This window comes from Centruroides vittatus, unplaced genomic scaffold, assembly GCF_030686945.1.
Source record: "Centruroides vittatus isolate TY-2023 unplaced genomic scaffold, ASM3068694v2 contig_566, whole genome shotgun sequence".
NCBI classification, from domain to species: Eukaryota; Metazoa; Arthropoda; class Arachnida; order Scorpiones; family Buthidae; genus Centruroides; species Centruroides vittatus.
The window spans coordinates 255,844-275,329 of NW_027122337.1; the positions used below are offsets into that span (position 1 = coordinate 255,844).

Consider the following 19,486-nt stretch of genomic DNA (forward strand, 5'->3'; position numbering starts at 1 on the left):
GAAATCGAAGCGGAATAGAATTTAACATTGGTAGACAATATAAAATAAATATTGAAAATTAGGTTAATGTTACCTATGGTAGCGAACATGGCGGAGGAGTCCGTCGAGAGCACGAACAGTCGGAAAGGCCGCCATGTTCGCTACCATAAGTAACATTAACCGAAAATTATAACGAGATAATTACGATTAATAGATATATCTAAGTTAATAGACGTTATATGTTTTTTCTCGAAGCGAGAATTGGCACTTAGAGGGCGTAGGGAATTTATTGAATCTAATAACGGAGGTAATTATATTGAACTTTCTTATTTATTAAGTACGTCGGGTGATCTATTAAATATACATTTAAAGAAGTGTACGGTTTTTACTGGCTTATCGAACGAACGAATACGAACGGGCCCCGACGCGCAATTAGTCGATTGCCCCCGTAAGTCGGCTTCTTACAGAAACACGGCTTCCCTATCGTCAAATGTCACGGCACGCCACTGCTATCTCCAGTTCCACAAAAACGGATCATTTTTGAGAGTTGAAATTTTAATCGGTTTATCCTTGAGTGATGATGAGTCGTCCTAGAAAATTTCATCAAAATCGGACAACTCATTCCAGAGTTATTTTGTTGACAAGGAATGCACGAAGTCAAGTATTAGTCGTCACTACGTTCCGACAATAAACGAAAACAAAGGAATTTGGATAGAGTGCGCGATTAAGTCGCCATCTGGTGATATAGGCTATTTAATAATTAAAGGGAGTTCATCTGTAAGAAAAACAATTACTCGTCTGATTCCAAGTACAAATATAAAGCAGCATAAAAGTAGATCGAACAATGAGAAACATGGCGATAAAAAGAAAATAACCGGGTCATCGGGCGAACAAAAGGAAACGCTTTCTATACAATACCATATCGGTTTTCCGGAAAGAAACATCGCGTGATACCAGGATTTCCGATTTGAATTCTTACTGGCTAGGACGCGATATCCTTTACCAAATTTGGTTAACACGCAATTATAAAAACGCAAGAAAGTCTGCCAGACGGGGTGCGGATAATCATTTAAAATCATTAAAATTACGATTAAAATCGATAATCGTTTAAAATTACGCTTATAAATCCAAAATCATCCCAGAGAAAAAGGAATTTTTTAGAGAAATCCGGTCTCGATGTCACATCCGTCCTTCCGACCGGTTATTGCGTCAGCGTTGCAATATCATTAAGCGTTAAAGAGAAAAGGAAAACTTTCTGTCGGTGTTTCTCGATTTAACGACATAACTGCTTACCACCCCGTTATAAGGAGCTAAACGAACAGCCATGTCGGTGGAGCGTCGACGGATCTCCCTCCGGGTAAGCGTTTAATAATTCGTCGTAACGTTTAGAAATTCCTCTTATACCCAGTGACGTTTGCGTTGTATAAAATAAAAGAACTTTCGATAAGCGTGTGATGCCGAACACTAGAAGTGGACGAAAGCATTGTTTATCTTTCAGTCCTTTGGATAAATTCGTATAAAACTATATTATTTGAGAAAAACCTTTCTATAATTCGAATTAAACTCTTTATTAAGTATTAAAATACACACGGCGATTTCGTCTTCCGTCGTTAAATGTGGCGAGAGTCGACTTTCCTGTTCGCGTCATTTCGTCCATGAACATTTACATATTTCTTTTTGGTCGAAAGAACGTTCGCACGATTGTCCGTAGGGAAACGAGTGAAGTTAAATAACTTACATTCTTAAAAAAAGAATTGAACTGACGTAGGCCTATTTCACTCTTTCTAAAGACACGTTCCCCGTCCGTATGAGGTAAATTTTCTTGTTTTTAAGACGCGAATTCGTAAGTTTTCTTCCATACCGTGTGCAGAATAACAAGTAAATTAAAAATTAATATTAAAATATATTGAGCGCACTTTTAGTGACATTTTTGCCGAAGTCTATAATACTATAAAAAGTTCGAAAAACGGCACTCCACACGTCAGTTTCTTAAATATTGAAATCTTAAAACACATATCCGTGAATAAATCTTTTGAAAACGGTTACTTTCCGGAAAAACTAAATCAAAACTTAGTTTTGCCATTATATAAAAATAAAAGATCAAAAAGCGAGATTGAAAATTATCGTCCCATAATAATAGTGCCGGTGTTGGCTAAAATTTTCGAGATTTTCAACTTTTATAGACAAATTCCAGATTATTCGCAGAAACCAATACGCTTATAAACGAGGATTTTCGTCGGTAGATGCTTTGTTGCATTTGAAACAATCAATAACGTCCCAACTCGACAAATCAAAAACAGCAACATCGGATTTTGTGGACCTTTCAAAGGCATTTGATAGCTTAAATCACGAACTTTTGTATCAAAAATTACCAACTGTTGGTCTAAGAGGGACTCCTCTAAGCTGGTTAAAATCGTATTTGTCAAACAGAATTCCTTTGTAAAAATTGGACAGATTATCCGTAGCTCTTTCGGGCCAAATAAGGGCGTTCCTCGAGGTTCGATCTTGGGTCCACCGCTTTTCAATATATATATTAACGATTTCTTTAATTATATACCAAAAGAGAATATACCGATGTACGCCGACGATCTAGCGATGACTTATTCTCATACGAATGTTATAATTTTTCGGGAGAATATAAATCACATTTTAAAAACTTTAAATAGTTATACGGAAAACAATGGGTTGGTAATTAACAAAAGTAAAACTAAATTCCTCCGCTTTGCAAATAGGAATAAAAAAATCAATCTACATCACCCAAAAATTGAAATAACTGATTATAATATAAAAAAAGTAAATGCTGTTAAGTTTTTGGGAGTAACTTTTGACGACAATCTGCGCTGGAATAAACATATAGATGACGTCGCACTTTCCCTGGCAAAGTATAATGGGATAAATAAGAAAATTCAAGCTTTTTAAGTACATCACTCTCGAAACGGCTGTACCGCACTCGCATCGAATCTAAAATAAGATATGGTATTGCTGTATGGGAAACCGCGTCTCTATACGCCGTTAATAAACTTCGGATGGCACAAAATCGTTACACGCGTTCGATTAATAATTTAAACTTTACGGAATCGGTATCCGAACTCTACCGCACCGATAATATTGACGAGATTAGTGAAATTTACGAGAAAGATTCTGTTGGAGGGTTTCAAATATATAAAGGGCAAAAGAGAAAACAGCTTCCTCGGAATTGGTATAGGAGAATGTCGCGGATCAACACGAAATACTCGTATAATTCGTGGATTTACTCTCCCAATTGTTAAACTAGAGGTGGGGAGATCTGCACCGATCTTTCAATTAATCTTTTATTGGAATAGTCCGTGCAACGATTTACGTAACGTATCGAGTTATGAAGTCTTCGGAAAGAATGTAAAAAAAGAAAAAAACTTTAAGCCACAGTGATATTTGTTCTCAATTATCTTTTGGACTTGAGGTAGAGTGTAATTTTCTTTCTCAGCTCGCGTCCTGTTTTTGTTTTCCTTTTTTTTCTTTTTTTTTTTTGTTGATTTTTGCTTTAAGATGCTTGTACAAGGCCAACCTGGCCACAGTGTCTGTTTTAAAAAATAAATAAATAAAATATTCTTCAGTTAAATTGTCGCGTAACGGTGTAACGGTACAGATAGAAATTCCAGTGGATGTCCTATTTACATAAATCTATTTGAAGAATTGTTTGTCGTCCGTATATGCGTGGCGTAAACTTAAGATTTTGCCCGTCAGGTTGTCGACAATTTCTACGTAAGATATCGGCAGTAGCTATTGCGAAACCATAATATGGCTGTAACGACATCTGCAAATTACATTTAAAAAACCTGACAAATCTTACAATTTTGGAAATTGTAAATGGAACTCTTCAGCACGTTCAGTTGGAGCTACTCCAAGAGTTGAGAAATCTCAGAACATTAAGCTTGTACAATAACAGATTAAAAGAGATTCCACGTGGATTCTTTAAAAATCTCACACTGTTAAAACACTTAGATTTATCCGATAATCAGATCGAGAACTTCTCGGAAGATCTCTTTTCCGATCTCTTCGGCCTGGAAGTGCTTCGGATCCATAACAATAAACTAACGGTTCTTCCGGAAAATTTGCTCTCCTTCCTCATTCAGTTAATCTTTCTCCAAATGAATGGAAATACAGGAATACGAAACTTACCCAAAGAATTCTCAAAAGCCTTGACAGGCTTAGAAGCATTTCGGGTACATTTTTTTTTTAACTCTTTCCGCCCTGTGGGCACTAAGAGGGCCTCTTTTAGAAGGCCCATTATGGGTTCGGCCAGGCCCACAATGGGGCGACCGGGTGGTGAGGGACGGGGCCCGACATATCCGAACGGACCACCCCCCAAAAAATTCCTGGGGATTATTCGACCCGTTCGGATTCGATCCCGGGTCCCCTAGAGCGGTAGGCTGCCACCTTGACCGCTCGGCCATCCGGCCGTCATTTCGGGTACATTTGAAGCTCTTTGGTAGATCTGGAGGAATCTTTATTTTCAGACACCACCTCCTTGATAGACTTCTTTCTAGATTTTAATAACATTACACGTCTACCGGAAACACTGTTTAATAACACGGAACATTCGAGTCGTTTGTCTATGACTAGAAATAAATTATCGACTTAGCCGCCGCGTGTATTTTCCAACTTAAAAAGGCTCGGATCATTAATCTTATCGTACAACAGATTGAACAGTTTACATGAAGATATCTTCAAGCACTTATCAACACTGGCAGTGTTGCGATTATCTGATAAGGATTTGTTCTCCTTGCACAATGACACAATATCCTTAGATTCAATGAAGATTCCGAAAGGAAACTAACAGAAATCTGGCCCATTTACAGTGTCTGTCCGCGGAAAGAGGAATGTCCTCTGTTTTGCGATTGCTACCTGACACTAGAAGAACAAACTGTAGTGGATTGTTCTCATAGAAATTTGTCTAATTTACCCGCGAATCTTCCTACAAATGCAACATTCGTCTTCCTGAACGACAACCACATTGCCAATCTGTCCGAAGTGGACGGGGTTACGTGGCAAAACGTCACCCATCTCTATCTTAGAAACAGTTCTCTGACGTCACTGAACGATTGGGTGGTTTCAGAAAATCTCTGCTATTTGGCTTTGGACGGAAACAAGTTGTCGGATTTGCCCCCTTCTTTGATGATGCACGTAGACTATTCGTCAAACTTCAGCATCTTTTTTTTCCAGAAACGAGTGGAAATGCGATTGTCACTCTGTCCATTTCAAGAAGTGGTTTACGCAGAATTTGCTTAGGATCCGTGATTCTGAGAACGTAACCTGTCAGTGAGTCAATAGAGTTAACAATTCCGTAACGCATGAGCTAATACAAAGTACACCGCTGGATGTGTTCTGTCTAAAGGATTCCGTGTGGTGTTTATGGCAAGTAATCGTTCTTACGGTTTCGGTAGTGTTTGTATTGACGTCATCAGTTCTCGTAGTTATTTGTTACCATTACAGATTCGCTGTATTGGCCTGTTTGTACAGTCGAGACGTGCAACTGCCGTGTTGCTACAGGATCATCGACGACGAGGAAAAGTAGTACGACGCGTTTGTGTGTTATAATAGTTCCGATTCAGAGTTAACCATGGAGGTGGCGGATCGGCTCGAACCCACTTATCGCCTTTGTGTTCACGAACGTGATTGGTTGGCGGGTAATCCTATCAGCGAGAACATCGTGTATTCTGTGCGTAACAGCAGAAGGACGTTGGTATTGTTGTCTCGACAGTTCCTGGACAGCATGTGGTTCAGTGTGGAGTTTCGTGTGGCATATAACCGGATGATGGAAGACCAAGCTTATCGTTTGGTTTTGGTTTTGGTGGAAGAGTTAGAGAATTCCAAGGAGCTGGAAAATGATCTTCGTCGTTTGCTTTCGACGAAAACTTACTTGAAGTGGGGAGAGACATGGTTCTGGGAAAAGTTGCAATATATTCTTCGAAAACAATAGTTGATAAAAGCACTTGGCTGGCTACTGTTAAAAGCGTGGAGCCAAGTTCTTTCTTGTTTCGTGATTTGTCTGTGATTTTAAGCCACTTTGTGGGTTTTGTTAGTGATACCGAACATCATAAACACGATGTATAGAAAATCGTGATGTCACTTTCCTATTTCTTTTCTTTTTTTGTATCGTAAATTTACATGTTAATGTTAAAATAATTGAATGATGAATGAGACGGCCGTTTTACTAAAATAGGCTGGTAGGGCCTATTGCTGCACAGGAGCTTAGTCAGGATTTTCTCCACTGGAGGCAAAATAATATAACGCCGTTTATTAAAAATGGTTTTATTTGAACATTTGAAAACGCTAAAAGTAATTAGTTGCAATGTTATTCGAATCAACCTAGATCTTATTTCAGCACTAGCCTACGGGAGTTCTGGCTAAATCTAGTAACAATTTTTTTCTCAAATTTCTTTTTAGTTTCCAGAACCCTCTTTTTATGCACATTCATCATACAAAGACCGACAAGCCGATTTTCTGTCATCGTTGACCGTATCCAGTTTTTTACTCTGCGTGAGATGCCGAAGGATCTTTCGATAGCGCAAGTTTTGCGAGGCTGTGTGATTGAGATAAGTATGCGCTCGTTTTATGGATGGATAGAACAATTGCATTTCTTTAATTAGTGCAGCTTGTTCTATCTCCTTCAGTTCGGCATTTGGCACATTTTTTCCTTTCCATTGATTGTATCGAAGTTCAGCTTCACCGAGGAAATTATTCAAATTGTAGTAATTACAAAAAGTCTTAGATTTCTAAAAATCCTCATACATCATATCAAGCGTTACGTGAGAGTGCAACGTAAGCAAAGAGAATGCGGGCAAATTCTCCTCAGGAAAACGCTGTTCCAGAGACATTAGTAATGAATCTAAGAACGGAATAATTAGTGATCTTCTCCAAAACTCTTCAGAAGTCTGTACTAGTTGATTTTCTCGATGATTCTGATAACTTATGACTCGGAGCATATTAAAATCATTTTAATATGCTCCGAGTCATAAATTATCATAAATAAAATCTGTTACGAGATTCTCGGCGATTATTTCAGCCTCGCATTTTCAGGGTGTTTTTTTCGTGATGTCTTCTATTTATTAAAATAATTACAACATACAATAGAAGTAAATACAGCACTTACTAATTTAAAACGACCAAAGAAATCCAATATTGCACATGGACGCAATGACGTTTCAAATAAACCCGATTGTCGGTATGTTCTGTACAAGCGCAAATGCGTCAATTCACTCGCTCTGATTGCAGCGCTTAAATAGGGAACAGAAGGGACTAGAAGTTTTCCGCTAAATCGGAACCTCGAACATTCTATAATCTTTGTCTTATCCACACCTCGAACCGCTAGTTTTCCATTCGAGCACCAGAGTGCGCACCCGTGACAGGATAGCTAGAGTACCTAGATATCGGAGTAGCAACAAACGAGTCATCGCCGCCATGTTCTGTCGACTGTTATCGCGTGGTCTATCGGTTTACATTAATAAATGACGATTTTTTTTAGTTTAACAAAGCATTTTATTCGTAAAAATCCTTTATTTTTACGAATGCTGAAGCGGGAAAAGTAATGCTACTCGTTGCTGGATTTTTTGCGCTTTAAATCAATTCACGCAATACAAAATATTGAACGTTAATATGAAAAACGTAAAACAGTAAAGAATTCTACCACGGCATTAAATTAATCTATTCTTTTATGTTAACAAACATTTATACTAGGGTTTCTCAAACGGGATTCCGGGATCCCTGGATCCCGGTTGTTTTTTAACCCGGAAAATCCCGCAAATTTCTTAAAAATTCACTTTTTTTTTATTTTACGTTGAGGTTGAGGAAATTTTGCAAATAGCAAGTATAATTAACTCATAAACTGTCAGAATACATTTGTATTTATTCATTTTAAACCTACTTATTAGTTTTTTTTTAAATTTTTGCTCGTTATGGCAGGTCACAAATGGTCAATAATCAATACGTTGCTTATTTGTGGCGGGACTCTCGAAATTCTTTACCAGCAATATCTGGAATAATTGCGCTTACGCTGTCTTATTTTTTAACTATGCCCAGTAGCTTCAATGACTGCGTAACGCCAAATTGTGCAAATTGGGTCAGGATACAAACGAGTACGAAGTCAGCGAGTACGAAATTTTTCTTAATAATCCGATTATTACAGACAAACGAACAGCCGAATCATTGGGCTACGATGTTTCTATTAAAGTAGTCGAGGTAGACAAATCGAGAATACTAGGGAACAAAAGAAGTACTACAATCTCGTAAACGAAATGGAAGTCTTTCGGGATACGGGTGAAAAACACATAATATCTGTCTTCTCTCGAATGCATTAAACACGATTCCAATCGCATCAATTAAATCGGAAAAGGCATTCTCGGTAGCGAGACTTCTCATTACTAAAATAAGAATTAGATGGAGTGATGAGAGTATCGACCATCTTTGCTTTTTAAACTCTTATAAAAATTTACAATATTTTGTATTATATTTTATTTAAAAACCAAAAATTACCTTCTAAGTTAAAAGTTTGATCTAAATTCATTTTTCTTTAAATTTTCAATTCAATTCAAAGCCATTTTTTGTTGTTGTACGCAGTTTCCAGCAAACTATATTAAATTTTTTTTATTTGTGAAAATTTCTACGTAATTCAAAGGTAATTTTTAATATATATCTTACACAGCGTTATTAATATGATTTTGGAAGTTGCGGAACGTATTAAATTACTTTAAAAAACGAAAAATACTTATATCATTTGATTTCATGATATTTTGTATACCTTAAAAATAATTAATTTTGTCCCGGGATTTCCGGGGATCCCGGGAAACAGTTCACTTTTATCCCGGAATCCCGGGACAAGCGAAAGACCGGGAAATGAAAAACCCTAATTTATACTAAGTCTTCCGATTTGACTTAAGTCTTTGATACAGCATTTCTTTACAATCAAGTAGTTGGACAGGAGACACAAACACCAGGATCGGCGGAAAGCGCTAACTCGTAATCAGAATGTGCAATGCTTAGGGGGCCTCGACGCTAAGGGAGCCAATGACAGGGCATCTCGGAGGGAAAAGGAGAATCTAATATATACCAAGTTATTCTTTTATTTATGTCTAGTTGATTTAAATAATACCTCTTTTTAGCCACAGTTATAAATAATTAATTAATGCTACACGTCGTAATAACGATAATTCTGGGTACTAACAACCCTAGCCGACACTCTGCCGGCACCACTTATCCGTCTGCGGCAGCCATCGTAAGAAATTCCAAGTAAAACGTGTTATTTAACACAAAAATTAATGCGATCATAAAACTTCGATTTAAACATTACGTCACACATAATGTCTTTAACAACCGACACGCCAAAAACAATCACCGATGCAAATGGCGGAATGGAAACAGAGATGAGTTAGACTGTCGGTTTTTTACAATTACATACCGTCCGTAGTGGCCATATAATTGCACCGTACAGCTCAAACTATTAATATATTACTGGCTGAAACGTGTTCCAGTAAAATAGGTCTGTTCGGAAAGTGACACGTTATATTTTCGTTTCAGATGCTGAAAAAAATCTTCTTGGCTCAAGTAATGTTTCTTTGCACGGCAGTACAAGGGTGGTTCTTCGTCACCGACCGATTTGGCTACACCACTATAAAAATGAAGCGACAGGTGGAATGCGGATCGAATGTTACTTCTTACATCACAGAAGACGACAGAGCCGTTTTAGTGTTCTGTCGAGGAAACACTTTCGACGCCGAACAGATTCGTATGTGCACAAATTTTCGTTACTTTTACGGCGTGGTGTTAAGAGAATGCCGCCTTCCTGCTTCCGACGTCGAAACATCCCTGGGAGAAAAAACTGTTTGGAATTTCGTTCTGATGTCCGAAGACATTCCACCGAATTCGCGTGTCACCATCAAGAACCTACCGAATCTTCGCCACATCACTTTATATCATATGGAAAACGTCACGTACAGTTTAGAGGAGTTACGCAACTTAGAAAGTATCCATGTGTTGCGCGTGATGACGGAAAAATTTCCCAACGGATTATTCAATGGGCTCCCCTCGTTAAAAACTGTTTACGTAGTATTAGGAAAAATAAGAAGTTTCCAGAAGATGCGTTTCGTGGTTTGAATAGACTCAAATCTTTATACCTCTTTGACAACCGTTTAGAGGATCTTCCGGAGACCCTTTTCTACGGATTGCAATCTCTAGAGAATCTTTATTTATCCAAAAACTTGCTGACCGTTCTTCCTCCCGCCATATTTAAAGGCATGACGAGCCTTGAAAAGCTTTGTTTCAATGACAATCGCTTAAATACACTTCCCCCTTCTTTGTTTGCAGATAATTTCAATTTGATTTATCTCAACATGAGTAACAACCATTTTGATTCTCTACCGGAAATGCTATTACAAAACGTCTCAAATTTACGGTCTTTCTTTGCCTGCAACTGCAATATCAGTGAATTGCCACCGAAGATATTTTCCTCTTGTTATGATTTAATCGAAGTTAAAATCTGCGAAAATCCAATCGATCGTCTACACCCCGATTTGTTTGTAAATAACCCGTATATTGAGCAAATGGATTTACACAAGAACCGTTTGCACGAATTACCTTCCAACTTGTTCCGTAATAACAAACGGCTGTCGATGCTGGATTTAAGCTACAATCTCCTGACCAGAATACCCTTCGAACTGTTTGACGACATTCAAAATATTGAAGAACTGTTTTTAACAGGAAACAGAATAACGAAAGTAGAGGAGGAAAAATTTGAAATTTTGAAGAATCTGAAAGTATTGTATCTGGATGACAATCCTCTTGGATCTCTTCCGGCTCCACGACCGTTCGGAAGACTGCCACATTTGACAATTCTGGGGCTTGCCAACAGCTCCATCACAGAGTTTCCTCGAATGGACTGGAGCGCGTATAACATCTCGCTGCTCAGATTGAATTACAATCGCCTGTCCATTCTTCACACCGAAGATCTCCCTCCGGATAATCGCTCTGTAATTTTATTGATGGACAATAACATCACCACAGTCGCGGGAAAAATCACCAGGAATATGAATCACGTTATTGTCTTACTCAACCCTTTACGGTGTGACTGCGATTTGAGAAACTACATCGAAGAGGTTCAGTTTTCGGAAGTCGGTCGATCGCTGTTCTGCGATTCTCCTTCTGACTTGACGAACAAGACTTTGCGGGAACTGACTCCTTCCTACGTGGTGTGCCCCGTTGTAGAAAACTGCCCACCGAAGTGTCGCTGTTACTTATATGAAGGCTTTTCGGTCATGGTGAATTGTTCTTTCTCCAATATTTCCCACGCTCCCGCAATACTTCCCGAAAACACCACAATCGTTCACCTGGAACACAACTCTCTTTCTACAATGAAAATTACGGATAATTGGTCTCGAGTGGATAAACTGTACTTGGACCACAATCGTTTAAATCCCTCTGAGCATTGGACGTTTCTTTCTTCGTTGAAAATTCTCTCTCTTCGAAACAACAGTCTGCAAGATTTTCCTGAAAAATTTATGCAATACGTAGGTGAATCTTCTTATATTCGAGTAGACATTAGAAACAATGCATTTTGGTGCAATTGTTCTTTCAAATCTTTCAAATTGTGGTTGAATCGCAATGTTCATAAGCTATTGAAAGTCGAAGAAGTGAAGTGCAGTCGATTGCTTTCGGAGAACAACACCGTTATCGTGTCTTCCATATTGAATTTTCCGGATGATGCGTTCTGTTTGCCTCCTTCGATCGTAACGAACGTTCCTTTAATCGTTTTCGGTTCCATGGTCTGTCTGCTAGGAATATTAGCAATGGTGTTCGCTTTCTTATTTCTGGAATAAAAGAACACCATTTTGGCCTACGTGTACGTGCATTTGCCTTCGCTGTACTGCTGCAAGATTTCCGAACTGGACATAGATAAAACGTTCGATGCCTTCATTTCTTACACCGGCAGCGACAGGGACATCGTCATGCGTTTGTTGAAGGAACTGGAGAAGAAACCACCATTTTATAAGCTGCGCATCCACGAACGCGATTGGGTGCCTGGTTGTGACGTAATATGTCAGATAGAAGCTTCGATTAGAAACAGCAAAAAGACGATATTGCTACTGTCTGCGGAATTCTTCGGCAGCGTGTGGTCTCTCGCGGACTGTCGAGCGTCTTTGGTAAAGAATTTCGAAAATAAAATAGAAAAGATAATCTTCGTATTGAAGGATATTTCGGTGAGTGACGTAGTTCCCGCGGATATGCGCGAGTTTCTACTTAGCAGGACCTACCTGGTGTGGGGCGAAAGATGGTTTTGGGAGAAGTTGAGATACGCGTTACCTCGTTACTCGAGTCGTAAATCGTTACGTTATCGAGTGGACGACGTAAGTGCAAAAATTTCGGAATTAAAAAGCGAAAGCGCACTTTGATGTGTGATGTGAAAATTTATGATAATGCGCAACAACTGTGCAACTTTAAAGAAATGAAAAGTAGAAATTAAAGCTTTATTTGAAAATGGCATAACTTGGGACTCGAGAAACGTCGAGACGCTTAAACAATACATTAGTTTTTTTTCCGGTGAGAAATAAAATAATGAAAACATGTTATATTTATTTAAAGATATTAATTATTTTGTATGTGTAATATTGTGATCGAATCTTTAATCAGCGTCAATGACGTCAGCCAGTGGGGAGACTTTTGAAAGATGGAATTCATTAGCGCACTGTTTTGTTTGAACGTGACAATCCGCCATTTTGAATCTTAACTCTTGATTTACCAATCATTCATACATTTTGCGTAAAAATTTCATGAATAATTTTGAAAATCCGTTCTGTTTTACATTTACAAAGTTAACGGTTAATTTTAAAAAATAAAAAATGAAATAAAATAACTGTGTTTATAAAAGCTGCACTAAAGGTTATGATTACAGTACTTTTTCGTGTAGATGTCATATTCCTAAATCCTGAACAATAGAATTGTTACCCCCAGGATTTAGGCCTTTAATGTTTAGTCGTGTAATAAGAAATCTCAGGAAATAAGTGTCATTTGTGCATTGTAATACAATATTTATAATACAACAAAATATTAAATTTTCCCTCGTTTAGTCTTTCGTGTATTTTAAAACTACAGGACTTTTCTAAATTTTTACACAAAGGAGAACCTGGTGCAGCTGTATAATGTAAAAATTCCCTTTTTCCCAATACGAATTCTAATTTCAGTCTTTTCATAATTCGTTGTTGACACTACTTTTAGTGTCGGCTGTTTGTTTACTTAAGAAGGGAAAGTATTGGAATCGTGTCAAAATTGACCCTTCGAGATTTTTGTAAATCTTCACCTTGTCAGACTTTTTGAACTAAGAAAAAGATGTATATAAATTCTAGAAACAGAAAAATTGAGTAAAATTCCTTCCCGATTTTTGTAATCTGTGCACAATTTGACTAACTTTCATGCCTTTTTTGTTCGTTGTCCGAAGTCTTAACTTAAAGTCAGTGCAATAGAAATGTAGAGAATTAAACTTTTACCTGAAATTTTCCAAAATAAAGATCTAGAAAGCTTTTATTTTTATGAAAACAATATCGACACTTTGAAAAGAATACTACGGTACGCTTCTTGTCTAGTCGTCTAATGGCTTGTCAGCACTAGGGTTGGTTTTACTTTACCGCTAGACTTATTACACCACCGCAGGAAATCGAATTACACTTAGAAAAACACTATTTTATTTTTTGGTTTTTGAATGCATTTCAAACGTGGAGTCCCTCGTCAGCTTTTTTCTACAATATTAATTAATAAGATATTAATAATTTTAAAAGGACCGTAATTGACAGGAATTAAAAAAGAAACTTACAATTGACGTGTCGATTTGATGTTTTGTACATTAAAAATTTAAATACGAGGTAAAACAAAAATTATTACGTAAAAAGGGGTAGTGCCGATCCAACGACACAATAACAAACAGAGGTACTGGTGAACTAGTGAAGTAGTACAAATATACATTTTTAAAACAAAATAATATGCACCGTTACACGAATAGAGTGACAAGATGGTTCGAAGTGCATTCCAGAATAGTCGTCACCCTCTCCCCTATCCGTTTTCACACTTCTCCCCTCCCGTCCCCACGCCCCTTCTGTTCAAATATGCGTACCACGATTCGTGTAATTTTTGGCCCGAGTTGTTGTTCAAGATTTTCCCTTTGTTTTTAATTATTTCTAAATGTTCGTACCATCTTCTTTTATAAGTATTTCATTCCTTTTTAAGAACTTTGACAGTATCCTTTACAATCTGACAGTCTTCGTCATTACAGTGCGTAGCTACAGCCGAGTTATCATTATTGTACGCTATGACAGAGATACGTTCTTTAAAACGGATCTTTAATTCCCTACTAGTTTCACCAATGTAAGATTTGGGTGTGGTACAGTCGCATTCAAATTTGTAGACAACTTTTTTGGTCCCATGTGTTAGCTTTACTGTTAGGTACTGTACGTTTATTTTCTTACGCGAGCTGTCGTGATGGTCGGGTACCAAAATAATACCATAATTGATTAATTTACTTTTTATTCTTTCAAAAATATTCATAACGTAAGAGATTTTAAAAAAATTATAAGCTGTGTTGTCGATTAGTTGCTTGTGTGTATTAACACTTTTATTATTAACCCAGTTACTGATCGTGCGCTTGCTATAACAATTCATTAAGCACATTTTAATGATGTCTTCGATTTCATTGCATTTATCGGTATCATGAGTAGTACGTTGCATAATTTTATCCAAGTACATGTAAAAGGTATTCTTTTTTATATAAGTGGGTACTTCAGATGAAAAGTGTACGATGCTGTCAATAGTACAGGGTTTTTTATATTTTTTAAAAGTTGTTTCGTCTTTGAGTCGTGTGACGAGAATGTCTAAGAATGGTAATTGGCAGTTGTTTTCGGGTTCTAAATCAAATTTAATGTCAGTGGCTATTTGATTAACATGTTCCGGGATTTGATCAGCCTATATAATGTTGTCATCATATACAAGAAAACAATCGTCGACGTAACGGTACAATCCTATTATTCCCCCGATATTAACAACGTCATTGTCAATGATGGACATACTTAATTCGGCAAGGATTGGGCCTACTATTGAGCCCGTGGGGATACCATCACATTGTTTAAAAAATCTGTTTTTTTTGGCTAATAAAATAATTATTTTCCAATAAAAGAGATACCGTGTCTATAATCCATTGCCGACAGTTATGGGTTTTCAATGTTTCTAAAATCCTGTTACATTTAATGGACGGATACATGCTGCGAACGTCCAAGGAAGCAATCCTGTGGGTGGACTCGAACTGTACTGTTTTTAGTTTTTGTATAAAGCAGTCGGTGCTTTGTATACTGCGAGGAGATTTAACAAGGGTGTTTAGTTTTTCTTTTAAAAAACGTTCTAAATTATAAAAGATATATCCTTTTATATCTACCAGAGGTCTACGAGACTGGAACTTTATGTGTTTTAACCCTGTAAGAAAACTTTGGTATTCTGTTTTCGCTATTAAGAATAAAATGTCTTTCTGTTTGGTTAATAAGGTTTTGTTTTTCAAGTTTAACAATTGCCTTTTTTAATTTTTTGTTAAGGTAAATACGTACAGTACATTAAACAGTTCAATATACGTATTTTGATCCAACAAATGCTTGTAGATGCTTGCATCTTGCTCAATATTCACAATTATTGCTTGTTTTGTTTTATCTGCTTTGGCTATTATTAACTTATTATCAGTTAAAAATCTTTTTAGATTCTCTGTTTTGTGCGTATACTGGATTATTTTATTTTTTCTATTTCTATTAACTTTATATTTAGACAATTCGTACTGTAAATTTTCCCTCAAATTTACTTTTTGTTCCTGTGTTGTCTGGGATAAACAGATGATGTTTCTAAACCGACAGCCAAATCTTTTCTCTTAACAGTACTGGGACCGTTAAAACCCAAGTCTTTGCTTAGCATTTTTCTTATATCAATCGGTATTTGGACGTTACTTAAGTTGACAGTCGTGCTATTCGGCCAGGTTTCTCTTTCTTGAATAGTCGGGTCATTTAGTTTTTTGACAAGTTTTTGATACTTTTTGTTAAAAAAAATCCTGATTGTTTTTCGTAAGGGGTTGTCTTCTGTTAGTGTTTGAATCATTTCTTAGTTTCTTGATTTGCCTAGCAAGTTTTTAACCTTGTATTTTTTTTATGGCGAATAATAGATTTCATTATTATTTTTTCTACAATCACCTACGTCATGTTTCTGCATATCTTTTACCACGCTAGCTTTTAATTTTAAAGTTGATAGGGATAGTGTTCTTCTAAGTCTAATTTGATTTCCTGTGGTGTAATAAGTCTAGTGGTAAAGTAAAGCCAACCTTATTGCTCACAAGCCACTTTGAAAAGAATTTTCAATGGACCTTTTAAATAGTAAATGCTTCATTTCGAAAGCTATTTACATAGTTTCCGAGATTTTTTCTTAATTTGCCCATTCGTGTTCACATATTAAGAAATCGGATTACAATGTTACCTAAAATTATCTTTTCTACACTTATTAATTTACAGATTCTATCATCTAGTGCTACAATATTAACAATTTCCTGTCGACCTCCTTTTCGACCCATCAAACAGCTAAAAATATGTCGATTTGACACATTCGGATGTATAAGGGAATGACCCGAGATAAACTGAACACAACACAACTTTCTTGGTGTTGGTTTCTTGTTGAATCGTTTCGAAATTGTAATACTTGCGATTTATACATCGTGAGAAGACATATTTTTCTCGTTCATTTCATGGTCTCATTTATAACTACGCTCTATTTTCGCCAAAATTGTTTAAAAGGATATAACAGGAAGTATCGCCATTGCTGTTATTGTTACAAGAATTCTGGAATAATGGATGAAATCTTTATCATTTAACTCGAATAGTAATATATTTTTATACTAGAAAAAGGCATTTAACGTTTGGTTCGAAGAGGTTATCGACAGTTGATAGGAGTTGTAAACAAATTCGAATAAATATTTTGTCTGGTTTCATTCTGTTCTCATTTCCAATAACACAAATTTCCAGTCGATAAACAATTTATTGCTTATTTTGACACGAATATAACAGCAAACGAATGCAGAAATAAATACAGACTCTGTAATCAGCGTTTGTTTACGCAGTGTAAACTATCCAATCGTCATTTCTTCTTCATTTATTAATTAGAAGGAAGAGAGTTCATCATATATAAGGAGTTGCTGGAAAGACACGGGAGACAGTAGCGGCTTACGATTTCAGATTTAATTTGTCGAAATTTAGTTAAAGTTTTACAAGAATTTGTCGTAAGAAATAGCGGAATAAAAACTGGTGAAAGAGAAAATGAGACTTTTAATCATTTTTCCTTATTTATGTGTCATCGTAGTCTGTTGCCAAGACTTCTGGAAACAATGGAGAAAGTCCTCTTGTGTGTCGTCAGCAGATACATGCTACAAATCCAACAAATTTTCCTCCGTCGAAATCTACGACGAATTATTATCTGTCAAATGCTATCGAGAGACTATCGACTATCGTTTGCTGCGATGTTTGGACGTTAAGACTGCGAAAAGGGTGCATTTTACCGACTGCTACATGCCAGAGTTCGAGGTGGGTAGATTTGCTTCGGGTCACGCAATCGTTCGGGTCGTCATTAACACCGGAGATTACGAAATTCTATCTTTTACTAATATGTCATCGCTGAAATCTGTCGAAATTGGAGGAATAAGAACCGGTGGATTACTTCGTTTGAATTTTCGGAATGTCCCTTCGCTTATCTCTTTAAAAATCGAAAACTATAACTTTACTTCATTATCTCCTAAATCTTTCCAGAAGTTGACAAATCTTTCTGAATTGTATATCACGTGGGGTCCTTTAAAATCTCTACACGAAGAATTGTTTTATGGTCTTCGCAATCTTCAAAAATTGGACTTAAATGCTAATGGCTTTCAGTCGGTTCCGTCTTCGATCTTTAGAAATCTCACCCGATTGGAGTATTTGAATTTGAACAGAAACAAAGTCAAGTATTTACCTAGTGACTTGTTGCGAGATCTTTCTAAATTAAGAACATTTTCTATCGAATCAAACAGTGAATTAAATCGAATACCCGCTCAACTTCTGAAAGGACTGCGCAAACTGGAGAAATTTTATGCCTGCGGTTGTTCCTTTTCTTCAATCGACGAAGGTTTATTTTCCGAAGCGAGAAACTTGACAAAAGTGTGTTTTGACGAAAATCAAATTGCCCATCTCCCGTCTAAACTGTTCAGAAACAATAAGAATCTGGAATATATTTACTTTACGAATAATGAAATATCAACGCTTCCGAGAGGAATTTTCCACGGACTTTCTCGACTACTTACAATAAGGCTGGATAAGAACCGTTTGAAAAATCTTCCCGAAGACATTTTCTCGGGTTTGACGTCATTGCAGTACGTCGATTTGTCGCGTAATAGCATCGCGTTTATATCCGAAAATACCTTCCGGCCGCTGAATCACTTGAAGTATCTCGATCTCTCTCATAACAGATTTTCTAAAATTTCTTTTGAAATCAGCCAGAGCCTGGATCATTTGAAAATGAAAAATGCGAGTTTGACAGAATGGCCGGCCATTAATTGGACGAGACACGAATTGACTCACGTCGACCTTTCGGATAACGACTTCGAAACTGTAAAACTGCCAATTTACACGCCAAATTACATGGGATTTAGATTGTCTAACTGCAATATAAAAACTATTTACTTGGATCACTGGATTTATGGGCTGAACATGCCTTTCTACGATCTAGAAGGTAATCACTTAGTTTGCGACTATGAACTTCAACCGTTTCTGTACACGTTGAAGTCAAATTTAGAAATATCTCTGGAAATTTTCCCAAATATAAAAGATTTAAATTGTTACGGGGAAGACAAGAAAGTGCTCGACGATAAAGCTTTCTACCCTTTAAGAAGACACTGCCCGGTTAACTGCGAATGCTTCGAAGACGAGAATGTCGTGAAGGTAAACTGTGCCAAAAAGGAGCTAGAAAATGTTCCCGAATTCCTCATCGATAACGCCGCTATTGTCGATTTGAGTTATAATTTTATTACAGAAATTTCAAGAATAGATTGCGACACGTGGAGGAATGTCATTCATTTAGATCTCAGTCACAATTCCTTAGAGCTTTTTACGGGTTTCGTGATGCCACCGAGTCTCAATTTCCTGTCTTTACGTGGAAATTATTTATCAGAACTTCCGGAAACTGTAACGAAGCTGATGGACGCTTCCTCCCAATTTAAGATTTCCTTATCGGGAAACAATTGGAACTGTGACTGCGATTCCCTCTTCACTAAGGACTGGCTAGTCAGAAACAGACAAAAGATAATGGATTTTTCCGACGTCTTCTGCGTGAGAGATTCACACAATTCTTCGTTTAGTAAAATTATTTCTTCCGATTACTGTAATGAAACATCGAGAAAAACAACAATGGCCCCCGAAGAAGATATTTCGTTTTAATTTTAGGTAAATGC

At 37.0% G+C, this 19,486-nt stretch overlaps 2 protein-coding genes across 2 annotated transcripts; both read left to right on the forward strand.

The window, feature by feature from the left end:
• The first annotated feature begins 5,578 nt into the window (after positions 1–5,578).
• Positions 5,579–12,398, forward strand: LOC136978998 (protein toll-like). Its single transcript, XM_067274877.1, has 6 exons — positions 5,579–5,883; positions 7,921–8,093; positions 8,144–8,196; positions 9,532–10,078; positions 10,147–11,771; positions 11,829–12,398. Exons 1-6 carry the CDS (start codon positions 5,579–5,581, stop codon positions 12,396–12,398), a joined length of 3,273 nt encoding a protein of 1,090 aa, XP_067130978.1.
• A 4,929-nt stretch (positions 12,399–17,327) lies between these two features.
• Positions 17,328–19,472, forward strand: LOC136978999 (leucine-rich repeat-containing protein 15-like). The gene has a single exon (XM_067274878.1). It carries the CDS (start codon positions 17,328–17,330, stop codon positions 19,470–19,472), a length of 2,145 nt encoding a protein of 714 aa, XP_067130979.1.
• The last annotated feature ends 14 nt before the right edge of the window (positions 19,473–19,486 follow it).